Source organism: Castanea sativa, chromosome 1, assembly GCF_040712315.1.
Source record: "Castanea sativa cultivar Marrone di Chiusa Pesio chromosome 1, ASM4071231v1".
Lineage (NCBI taxonomy): Eukaryota > Viridiplantae > Streptophyta > Magnoliopsida > Fagales > Fagaceae > Castanea > Castanea sativa.
The window spans coordinates 5,492,331-5,505,181 of record NC_134013.1 but is presented as its reverse complement, the minus strand read 5'-3'; the positions used below and the strand labels follow the sequence as shown (position 1 = coordinate 5,505,181).

Here is a 12,851-nt window from a genome sequence, read left to right as displayed (position 1 = left end):
TAGTTTAAATGATATTAATATTAGTTTAATTTAAGTTTCTTAAATTTCCCTCTCAAAAAAAAAAGTTTCTTAAATTTATAGGTTATTTTTCCTTAGGTAATATTTGGTCCTGCACAAATATTTCTAATAGTTTATTGCAAATTTATCCTCAAAATACAATGAATCTTATTGGGTTATATAAAGAGAAATTTTGAATATAAACATATCTTATATATGTGTCACTGCATGCCACACCTCTTTCAAGGGCAAGCGTTGATTCCAACGCTCTGTCCACTAGATCTGCTGAGATGTAGATATGTGATAATTATTTGACATGTTTGGTTCTATATAATGTGAGAGAGATGCTACATATAGATAATGTAAGTGCACAATTGCGCCTGGACCCAAAAACAAACGTGAGCTCAGGCCCAATGAGCCTTAAACAATAAAATTTGTAGAGTGTGGATTCGAAATCTAGTTTAGTGGTGTTGGAAGCTTGATAAACAGACTAAAATGTTACAGTATTTGCAAACAATAAACAAATATGACAAAGGAACCTCCTCGGACGTAAGCCGATGACGATTTATGTATTATCTCTCTTTCTCTTTCAAAGATTACACTTCTTAGTCCATGTCTAGCTAACTGACCGACCCCTTATTCTTTACTCTCTTCTCTTCTTAAATACATCTTCTTCTTCCCTCTTTGTCCACGTGTCACACAAATTTTATCCTTAGATCCTCTCCTCCACTTTCCACCACCTTCCTGAAGTCTTTAAACAATGGCAAGAAGGTCAATTCTACTGTTCAGGGGTCACTTCCCCATTAATGCGGCTAGGGAGGTAGGTAAAGGATCTTAAATGTGGAGGTAGCAGCCTTTTTCTGAGATATTTCTCTCACACCGTTGCATCTAGAGGGTACTTAGATCCTCCTCTTAATCAACAGTTTTTCCAGAACTCTACCTCTAATCTTCCTGGTGAATCCCAAAGTCATCGCGAGTCTGTCCGAGGGGAGATTCGTCCTCGGACGAATCCTCAGACCTTCGCCCTGTGGGCCAACTTGTAGTCTTAAAGGCCTTTAGTCAAAAACGGATTGACACCTGTCAATAAAGCCCAATGCTCAAATACTTGCTCAGGTCCTTTTACTCCCCACAAATAATACATAAGATACTACCTTAAAAAAAGTTAAAAATAATTTCCTAATGTTTAGAAATGTTTTAAATATCAAGTGACCCAACTCATTACAATAAATTATGCAAAAAATTGATTGACACTTTTTAATATCTCTAACGGAGAGATCTATAATTCACATTCATTTTATCCTATTATTACAATCGAACCATATAAAATAAAAAATAAAATAAAACAATTTACAGAGAATGTGTGAAATTGTACTTGATTTCACTCTTGGACAAGAAAGACACTTCCCACTTACTTTTTCAATAATATTTTTTATTCGGTGTAATTTAGGAGTATGATGCTCCATTCCCTTACATTCATAATAAATCATGTTCTACTAATTAAATTCATTGCAGAGTTTATCATATAAGTGAGAAAATGGAGTACAGTAACACACATTTATTTAAAATGGTAGTAAAAGCATCTACATTGATAGAGCTAAAATTTTTAGCATTTAGGAGGAGTTTGGTTTGTATTTTCAAACAACAATTTTCAGTTTTTAAACAATATTATACGTATTTCAACATATTTTTTCACCCACACGTATTTTCACAAATATTTTCAAATAACAATTTTCAGTTTTTAAACACATGTACCAAACGACGATTTAATATCTCAAAAAACTATTTTATTTATTTTAAATTTAAAAATTTTTCTCATCAGCTAAATACTGTTTACTTTTTTATTAATTTCTTTCTCACTTCCTCTCTCTCTCTCTCTCTCTCTCTCTCTCTTCGTCTCTGCCACAAAACCCAATTAAGCAATAAAATAATAGTAATTTTTTAATGTCTTTTTGCTACAGTGAACTGCTAGTCTTGGTGGTTTGCCATTGAACTGTTCTCACCCTCGTTGACTAAAAACATTGGAAAGTGATTACAATGAAGATGATACTAGTGACCGGAGCAACCGGTTACTTAGGTGGAAGGCTATGCCACGCTCTGCTCCAACAAGGCCACCCTGTCCGAGTGTTGGTTCGACCCACCAGCGACCTCTCCTCCCTCCCTCCTCCGCCCACTGACTCCGCCGCCATCGAAATCGTCTACGGTGATGTCACCGACTACCGGTCTCTCCTCTCTGCCTGCTCCGACTGCCACGTCATCTTCCACGTGGCTGCCGTCGTCGAGCCCTGGCTTCCTGATCCTTCTAAGTTCTTCTCCGTAAGCTCATTTTCAACTTCTCCAAGATTCTTCTTTTTTATATCTAAACATTCAACTGTACTAGACCCATGATTTGGATTCTATAATATATATGATTATGAATAGTTAAAGTGTTTTTTTTTGTTTTTTTTTGGGTTTTTGCTAATAGGTGAATGTTGGAGGATTGAAGAATGTGTTACAAGCAGTGAGAGAGACAGAGACAATTGAAAAGCTTATATACACTTCGTCGTTTTTTGCTCTTGGACCAACTGATGATGGATGTGTTGCTGATGAGAATCAAGTAGGGAGATATATTGCCTTTTGATTTTGTTCTTTTACTTGTATTTTCTTCTTAGAATAACAAAAATTGTGATGTGATGTGGTAGGTTCATCATGAGAAGTATTTTTGTACAGAGTATGAGAAATCGAAGGCCTATGCCGATAAGATTGCTATACAAGCTGCATCAGAGGGGGTTCCAATAGTGGCGGTTTACCCCGGAGTTATTTACGGGCCTGGCAAGGTCACTGCTGGAAATGTTGTTGCTAGAATGGTATTAATACTATCGCCTTTTCTTCTGTCTAGTTTCTTGTGATGATGTTGAAACTTGAAATTAGTAGCACTTTATATCTAAGCCATTCAGTGGAAGTTAGTTGTGCGACTTTGTTGTTGTCATCCAATAACTCATGAGAGGAAGTACATTTTTGCCGCCATGATTGTGGTTTCTTTCTAAAGAGATGTTATTGCAAACTCTTCGCTTGACCTATGATTGCAGTTGTGACTTTCTGAATTATAATATTTTGGAAAATGCGAAAGGTACTACCAGTTTGACTACAAAATGCTTACCAACCAACATATTTCATTGCTTCAAATGCCATGGCATGGTACAAATTATTAAAGGTATTGGATTATCAAGGGCTCTGGTGGAACTGCGTGAGGTTTAAGTCTAGGTGCTAACGCTTCATTCTTAAAAAGTTAAAATGGTAGGGCCTAGAGGTTAGGTCTCTATTCAAATCCCCAGTCCCAGCTCCCCCTCTTGGTCAAAACCACACTTTGAGTGAGAGGGTTTGGATAGCACGTCTGCGTCTGCGTCCAAGCTTTCCGCGTTTTTTTTATTTTTTAAAGATCAGCTCTTAGTGCACTGTTCATGGACATGTCCCATGAACAGTGTACTAAGGCATATGAACAGTAAAAAAAGTAAACAGTAATTTTTTAGACATTTAAAAATTATTTTTCTACAGTATTTTTAGTTTTCAACAATAAATTCTATCCAAACGGACCTTTGAGACTTTTCTATCCTCATAAATGAAATCTGTTGAATTTACTATAAAACCTCTCCCGGAAGTGACATGTTAATTGGTTGAGTCATGAGAGTATTCTGATTGGGGTGGGCTTGGGGTTAGACCTATAAGGTCTTCATCTACTCCTCTCATTCTCCTTAATTACTTGGGAAAAAAAAGGTTGAGTCATGCTTTTTACTTGTTTCCAGCCTTTGGTGTAAGCTGGGGAGAATATTACTTACAGATTTATGGTAATAATCTTTTAATATGGGTTTTTGTCAAGTGAGCACTATTGGATGTTCACCTACAAGATGCACATTTCTTATTTATAGCTCCATTTGATGATGTTATATTTCTCCTTTCAGATTGTTGAACGCTTTAATTGGCGGTTACCTGGCTATATAGGGTCTGGAAACGATAAATTTTCTTTTAGCCATGTTGATGATGTAGTAGAGGGGCATATTGCAGCAATGAACAAAGCACAACCTGGTGAAAGATATCTTCTGACAGGAGAAAATGCATCATTTAGGCATGTTTTTGATATAGCTGCTAGCATCACCGAGACAAAAAAGCCTATGTTTAATATCCCGTTTTGGGCAATTGATGCATATGGCTGGGCCTCAGTTATGTTCTCACGAATTACGGGAAAGCTTCCTCTGATCAGCCCCCCGGTATGCTTCAGTTATAAAAAAAAAAAAAATTGCCTTTTAGTCCTATATAGTGTATCAATCATTAGTAGACCATTAATTAAATGAATTCTTCTTGATATCCACCAAATATCAAAGTATAAGTTCTCAGTTAATAATTAAACCTTTCGAAAAAAAGAAAAAGAAAAAAAGATAGGTATTTAAGACTTTTGAAAATTATTATCAATATGTTATATAATGGAAAATAGAAAGAACATGCCAAATGTTTTGAACTAAACATAAATGTTTTTAACATCTTAAATCCCAAAATCATATGATTTTTAGGAATTGCTCAAATTGAACAATTATGACATTTACTTAAACCAGGATATATGCCTTCTCTGGTAACAACTATTTGTCTGCACTACATCAATACCTCACACCACTTGAAGTAGGTACTGCAAATGGATTTTTTTACCTTAGGCACATCTCTCTCTCTCTCGATTGGTAAGCAAATCACACATTTCATTAGACTTCAACCTATGAGCTTGTCCATAACCTGTTCTTATTTGAGCGAATGTGTCATTTGGCCTAACTGGCCTCCTTCCTGTTATTCTCTTCACTCTACTTTTTTTAGTTCATCTCATAGTCTACAACAGTCTTACTACTCTTTGTTCAATTTTGGAGCAGACAGTGAATGTTCTAAAACATCAGTGGGCATATTCCTGTGAGAAGGCTAAAGTAGAGTTGGATTATAACCCTAGAAGCTTGAAAGAAGGACTAGCAGAGGAGCTGCACTGGCTGAAGAACTTGGGCTTGATAAAATTCTAATGAGAATAAGTTCACCTTTTTCTTTCTTTTCTTTTTTTCCCTTTTTCTTTTTGGTATTGATGTTGTGCATTATTGCTACTGCTATATATTATTTATAGATCTCCTAGTGGCAATATAATTCGGTTGGGATACAAGCTAATTTCTGTAAGATTTTCTAATCATGGTAGCCATTATGACCAAGTGGTGGCTTTCTACAGAAGATGTACCCAGAAAATTTAGACCCACTTTGAGTTTGTGGACTCAATTAATTCTCTGATAAGATTTCATTCATGTCAATTTAAATCAATACACTTAGTATTGTTTCATTCTAAAACTTGATTGCTTTTTTCTTTGGGCTAATTAAAGTGAGATGGAGTTTATATTAAAACTTGTTAGTTGTTCATGAATTGGTCAAGCCTGAGAGAGTGTAATGAACAATTTGCAGACATGGGCTCATAGAGAAATTAGTGGTAACATGACTGATTTGAGATAGTTACTCTCCAAGAAAAGAGAACTAGAGAAAGGAAATACAAGGAAAGGTAAGAGAAAAAGTCTCAGACGTATTAAGCTTCTTAACCTTGTGTTGTGTTTCAATTAGGAATTTTAGAATTTCGAAGTGTTGGTTAATCTGTTTTGCTAAAAGACCTTGTTGATAATCTTGTTTTTGTTTATTGCAAATCATGGATTTAGTTAATAGAAAGAATCAAGTTCTTTTTTTTATTTTTTTTTGTAATTTATTGATGGAAAAGAATCAAGTTCTTGTAGTCATTTTGAGTTGATGCTTTAATACTAAAGTAGTCACAAACTCACACAATGCATGGAAAAATATAATTTAATTATTTTATAATTATGTAATGTAAAATTTGTAGGTTAAATAATGCGTATATTATTTAAAAATATTTTCTATTTTTTATAAATTAATGTAATGGGATATATTATGTATTTTTGCATTCAATTACAATATATTTATATGAAAAATGTAATTTAATAAAATATTTAAATTACATAATTATAATATTGTTTTATATAAATGAAGAAAATGATATTAAAATGACTATATATATAGATACACACCATAATTGATTGACTAATGTGAACATATCTAAGAATATTATATAAAAAAAATGTACACCCACATTCCATAAAACACGTCTAACATGTTATATTAAGTTTAAATTATTGTATTAATTTTAGAATTGTACATTTTTTTTTCCTTTCCAAATATAAGAATAATATTTATATTGCTTTTCTAGGACATGTATCTCTAATTTCTAATGCCAAGTTTTTTTTTTTGTGAATTTTTTAGCCCAAAACTAAAGAGTTTGGTCCAAATAGAATAAAATTTTATACTTTTCAAATAAAAAATTAAGAATAAATAAATAAATAAGTTTTTGAGCCAAATACTAAAAAAGGCAACTTACAAAAAAATCAATTTAATGCCCAATTAGTCTAAAATTGACCAATTGGACTGAATGGATTGAAGGGGATTGCAATAGATCAAGTGGGCTGAATTGGACTGAATGGACCAAAGTGACCGAATAGGAATGGACTAGTCTTGGGTTCCTAGGATGGAAAGAGGGTAAAATAGTAACTTGACTGATTCGAGATAGTCATTCTTCCAAGAAAGAGAATGAGAGAAAAAGATATGAGGAAAGGAGAGAGGAAAAGTTTATGACTTATTTCTTATTGATTTGCAGCACTTATGCATAGAGTAATTAGCACCTTCCAATATTTTTAAATAAAAAAAATCAATGTTAAATTCATATTTTTCCATTATTATTACTATTGAATTATAAGAAAAAAAAATTATGTGGAAGGTGTGAAATTCTTACCTATATAAGGACTAAGGAGAGAGGGAAGTTACTTTCCACTTATTTTATCAATAACACTCTTTGTTAAACTCACTAACACTTGGAGATTTAAAATAAGAGAAATGCTAACGAATGCTCTTAAGGCATTGGTTAATAGTCTATTTAAAGAAAGTTCTTAAGGGAAAAGAAAAAAAAAAGTAATTAATGTTTAAATAACTTTTTTACATTTCTTATAAAAGTGATGTCAAAATTTTTATAACATGAATTGTTAACCAATACTATAAGGACACTCTTTAAAATGAACCTTAAAATAATATCAATTAAGCTTAAGACATTTTAAAATCGACATGGCATTAGTCAAATAAGGACTAAATAAGTCCGATTAGAAAAGTCTTAAACCAAGACTGATGTTAGTTAAAATCTCGGCAGTATTTACTATACTTTACCCTTCCAAGTTATTTAAATGTAATAATGTTTAGGAAGACATTTGTTGACTAGAAAGATTGAAAAAGGTTATTCAGGCAAAAAAAAAAAAAAAGGGATTGAAAAAGGGGGTGCATGAAGAAGATACTGGTGACCGGAGCAACAGGTTCCTTAGGTGGAAAGCTATGCCACACCCTATTCCAACAAGGCCACCCTGTCCGAGTGTTGGTCCGACGCACCAGCAACCTCTCCTCCCTCCCTCCTCCGCCCACTGACGCCGACGCCGCCGCCATCGAAATCGTCTACGGTGATGTCACCGACTACCAGTCCCTCCTCGCTGCCTGCTCCGGCTGCCACGTCATCTTCCACGTGGCTGCCATCGTCGAGCCCTGGCTTCCTGATCCTTCTAAATTCTTCTCCGTAAGCTCATTTTCAATTTCTTCAAGATTCTTCTTTTTATTATATCTAAACAAACATTCAACAGTACTCGGTGGTAATACTGCACATTCTTGGTGCAATAGTCACTCCACACCTATAAATGGGCGTGGCGTAAGGGTGAGAGCCGGGATTAAGTCTCAGGAGGAAGTTTTACGTAAATGTACACTTAAATTAGATTAGACTAGACTAAAAATTCTACTTTGTATAAATAATAAAAAAAAAAACTCGGTGGTTCTCGGGTTGAATACTATGAATGTGTCATTTTTACACCAAAATTAAGAAAATTACATTAGACCCATGATTGGATTCTATAAGAACTTAGTCACCCTCCAATTGCGACACATATTAAAGAATCGACACAATTACCCTCAATAAATTCTTACACCCATCTAAAAATCCAACCCAACTCATAGTTTATTGAGATGGTATGAGTTGCGATAGGCGTTTTAAGTAAAAAGTTGATGTGACAATAGTGTATTGGATGACATCTTATCAAATTCGGACTCTTCTATAATGTAAGTATATATGATTATGAAAGTTAAAGAGGCTTTTTATTTATTTATAAGTTGAATAATTTGATTTTGGCTAATAGGTGAATGTTGGAGGATTGAGGAATGTGTTACAAGCAGTGAGAGAGACAAATACTATTGAAAAGCTTATATACACGTCTTCGTTTTTCGCACTTGGACCAACTGATGGTGGAAATGTTGCTGATGAGAATCAAGTAGGGAGATATATTGGCCTTTTGATTTTGTTATTTGTTTGTATTTTCTTCTTAGAATAACAAAAATTGTGATGTGATGTGGTAGGTTCATCATGAGAAGTATTTCTGTACAGAATATGAGAAATCGAAGGTGATTGCTGATAAGATTGCCATACAAGCTGCATCGGAGGGGGTTCCGATAGTGCTGGTTTACCCCGGAGTTATTTATGGGACTGGCAAGGTCACTTCTGGAAATATTGTTGCTAAAATGGTATTAATACTGTTGCCTTTTCTTCTGTCTAGTTTCTTTTGTTGTAGCAATAGAATGATAGATGTTGTTCAAACTTGAAATTAGTAGCACTTTGTGTATAAATCATTGAGTTAGAGATATGCAATACAATTCAGTGGAATTTAGTTTTGGGCCTTTTTTGTTGTCATCCAGAGGAAGTAGATGCTTGCTGGCATGATTTTGGTTTCCATATGGAGATATTATTACAAATTCTTCACTTGACCTGTAACTGCATTTGTGACTTTCTGAATTATATGATCTGGAAAATGTGAAAGGTACTACCTGTTTTACTACAAAATGCTTACAAACAGACGTAAAAATGATTATGTTGGTGTTATGTCAACAACATAATATATAATTTTGAATTACATTTTTGGTCTTGCGTTTAAAAGTTGACATATCAGTTTGTAAGGTTAATGCAGTAAAATTTGTTGTATCCTTTGTGTCACTCTTTTTATTATGTTTGTTACTTAAGTAGTAGACCTCGAGACATATAATGAGGCCGATGAAGTTGGTTAGGATGGTTTTTATTATCCTTGGGAGATTTCTAATCGTGGGGGTGTGTTTTTGTGGTGACAGAAGAAAGTTGGTTGAACATGTTACCAAGGTGATTTGCTCTTGACATGTTTTTAATATTATTCTCATTTTCATCTTTCCCAACCATTGCTTTCTTTGGATGACCGAAGAGATTCGCATGTGGAGAGGCTTTGAATGACTATGTTGAATTTGAAAATTGTGCGCCTTAATTAAGCCTTTCAAGTCATCACTCTGTGGAACTTACAATAAAATGCAATTAACATTTAATTGCATCAAATGCCATGGCCTGGTACAATTATAAAAGGTATTGGATTATCAAGGGCTCTAGTGGAAGTGCATTAGATTAAGTCTAGGTGCTAACACTTCATTCTTAAAATGCTATGGCCTAGAGGTTAGGTCTCTATCCAAGCCCTAATCTCAGATCCCCCTCTTGGTGGAATCCACACTCTAAGCCTTTTCTATTCTCATAAATAAAATCTGTTGAATTTACTATAAAACATCCCCTGGAAGTGACATGTTAATTGCTTGAGTCATGAGAGTACTCCTATTGGGGTGGGCTTGGGGTTACACCTATAAGGTCTTTATCTACTCCTCTCATTCTCCTTAATTACTTGGAAAAAAATGGCTTGAGTTGTTATTCTTATTTGTTTCCAGTCTTTGGTGTAAGTTGGGAAGAATATTACTTACAGATGTATGGGAATTATCTTTTAATATGGGATTTTGTCAGGTGAGTACTATTGGATGTTCACCTACAAGATGCACATTCTTATTTATAGCTTCATTTGATGATGTTATATTTCTCCTTTCAGATTATTGAACGCTTTAATTGGCGATTACCTGGCTATATAGGGTCTGGAAACGACAAATTTTCTTTTAGCCATGTTGATGATGTAGTAGAGGGGCATATTGCAGCAATGAACAAAGGCCGACTTGGTGAAAGATATCTACTGACAGGAGAAAATGCATCATTTAGGCATGTTTTTGATTTAGCTGCTATCATCACTGAGACAAAAAAGCCTATGTTTAATATCCCTTTTTGGGCAATTGATGCATATGGATGGGCCTCAGTTTTGATCTCACGAATTACAGGAAAGCTTCCTCTGATCAGTCCCCCGGTATGCACCATGGTTTTTGAAGTTGCCTTTTAGTCTTATATAGTGTATCAATCATTAGTAGACCATTAATTAAAAGAATTCTTCTTGATATTCAAATCTACCACCTAATATCAAAGTATAAGTTCTCAGTAATAATTAAGCCTTTTGAAGAAAAAGAATGATTGGTAATTAAGCCTTTTGAAAATTATTATCAATATTTTATATAATGGACAATAGTAAAGAAAATACCTAATGTTTTGAACCACGCATAACCTTTTAACATCTTAAATCCCAAAATCAAATGATTTTTAGGAATTGCTCAAATTCATCAATTATGACATTTACTTAATCAAGGATATATGTCTTCTCTGGTAACAACTATTTGTCTGCACTACATCAATTCCTCACGCCACTTGAAGTAGGTACTGCAAATGGAATTTTTTACCTTAGGCACATCTCTCTTTCTCAATTGATTGGTAAGCTACTCACACATCTCATTGGACTTCAACCTATCAGCTTATCCATCACCTTGTTCTTATTTGAGTAAATGTGTGATGTGTCATTTGGCCCAAATGGCCTCCTTCCTTTTTTCCTCTTTACTATACTTTTCTTCATTTATATCATAGTCTGCAACACAGTCTGACTACTCTTTGTTCAATTTTGGAGCAGGCAGTGAAAGTTCTAAAACATCAGTGGGCATATTCCTGTGAGAAGGCTAAAGTAGAGTTGGATTATAACCCTAGAAGCTTGAAAGATGGACTAGCAGAGATGTTACCCTGGCTGAAGAATTTGGGCCTGATAAAATTCTAATGAGAATAAGTTCACCCTTTTTTTTTTCTTTTTCTTTTTCTGTTTGGTATTGATGTTGTGCATTATTGCTACTGCTTTATTTATAGATCTCCTGGTGTTAATATGATTTGGTTAGGATACAAGCTAATATCTGTATAATTTTCTAATGCAAGATGTACCCAGCAAATTTAGACTCAATTTGTTTTTTCTATTGATTCTCAGATGAGATTTCATTCATGTTAATTTAAATCATTACATATTAGTATTCTTTTACTCTAAAACTTGATTGCTATTTTCTTTTGGGCAATTAAGGAGAGATGGAGTTTATATTAAAACTTGTTAGTTATTCAAGAATTGGTCAAGTCTGAGAGAATGTAATAAATAATTTGCACAAATGGGTTCTTTGGGAAAATTCGTGGTAACTTGACTGAATGGAGATAAGTCACTCTCCAAGAAAAGAGAATTAGAGAAAGGAAAGAGAAAAAGTCTGAGACTTATTTCTTTTTTGAAGTTCATCACTTGTGACGTTCTAAGCTTCTTGACCTTGTGTTTCAATTAGGAATTTAAGAATTTTGAAGAGTTGGTTAATTTGTTGTGCTAAAAGGCCCTTTGTTGATAATCTTTGTTTTTGTTTGATGCAAATCATGGATTCAGTTAATTGAGAGAATCAAGTTCTTGTAGTCATTCTGAGTCAATGCTTTAATACTAAACTAGTCACAAACTCATGTAATGTAATGTAATCATTTTATATGAATATAATGCAAAATTTGTAGGTTAAATGGTGTACTTGTTATTTAAAAGTATTTTCTATTTTTATAAGTTTTATGTAATGGAATATATATATATATATATATATATATATATATATATATATATATATATATATATGTGAGGTGAAAAATGGCCCAAGTGGCCATATGGGCCTTTGGACTGTAGCATGGAGGGCCGACCTGCTCCAGAATTGAACTTTACGAATTGGCCCATATGCCGAGGGTTCGAGGGTGCAGCCGAGGGTCCGAGGGTGCAGGCGAGGACGAGCTTCTCCTCGGACAAGCCCAAGAGAATTCAAAGTTTCATTATGAAGGTCAAAGCACAACTCTAGAAAGACTAATGGTTAAAGGGGGAAACCCTGAACCTTCTTGATGCACTAGTGTTAAAGAAAATATCAAGAGCAAAGGCTGCCACCTTCGCATTAAAGACTCTGCATCTACCTTCCTAGCCGCATTAATGGGGAAGTGACCTCTGAACAGTAGGACTGAAACTTCTAGTCACTAGCCAAAAGGCATCAAGGAAGGAAGTATTTAAAGGGGGTGAAGGCCAAAGGGAGGGGGGATCAAAAAACAGAAGAAAAAAGAAGAAGAATTGTAGCCTTTAAGAAAGAAAGAGAAATAATACAGAAGTAATCCTCGGCTCACGTCCGAGGAGGTCTATTTGCCATTATCGTTTATTATTTACAAGTGTTTGTAACTTTTAGTCTGTTATCAAGTTCGCAGTACTTCTAATCTAGATTTCAAATCCACACTCTACAAATTACATTGTTTAAGGCTCATTGGGCCTGAGCCCGTGATTGTCTTTGGGTTCAGGTGCAATTGTGCACTTACAATATATATATATATATATATATATATATATATATATATATATATATATATATATATATGAAAAACATAATTTAATAAATATATTTAATTACATAATTATAAATTTTTTATATAAATTGAAAAGATGTTATTAAAGTGACTTTTTAAAATATACTATAATCAA

At 34.0% G+C, this 12,851-nt stretch overlaps 2 protein-coding genes across 2 annotated transcripts; both read left to right on the top strand.

Moving 5' to 3' along the window:
• Nucleotides 1-1,921: 1,921 nt before the first annotated feature.
• Nucleotides 1,922-5,268, top strand: LOC142622007 (uncharacterized). Its single transcript, XM_075795415.1, has 5 exons — nt 1,922-2,310; nt 2,459-2,590; nt 2,676-2,840; nt 3,933-4,238; nt 4,884-5,268. Exons 1-5 carry the CDS (start codon nt 2,032-2,034, stop codon nt 5,022-5,024), a joined length of 1,023 nt encoding a protein of 340 aa, XP_075651530.1. The 5' UTR covers nt 1,922-2,031; the 3' UTR covers nt 5,025-5,268.
• Nucleotides 5,269-7,136: 1,868 nt separating this feature from the next.
• LOC142643028 (uncharacterized) lies at nt 7,137-11,285 on the top strand. Its single transcript, XM_075817554.1, has 5 exons — nt 7,137-7,657; nt 8,268-8,399; nt 8,485-8,649; nt 10,014-10,319; nt 10,968-11,285. Exons 1-5 carry the CDS (start codon nt 7,373-7,375, stop codon nt 11,106-11,108), a joined length of 1,029 nt encoding a protein of 342 aa, XP_075673669.1. The 5' UTR covers nt 7,137-7,372; the 3' UTR covers nt 11,109-11,285.
• Nucleotides 11,286-12,851: the final 1,566 nt, after the last annotated feature.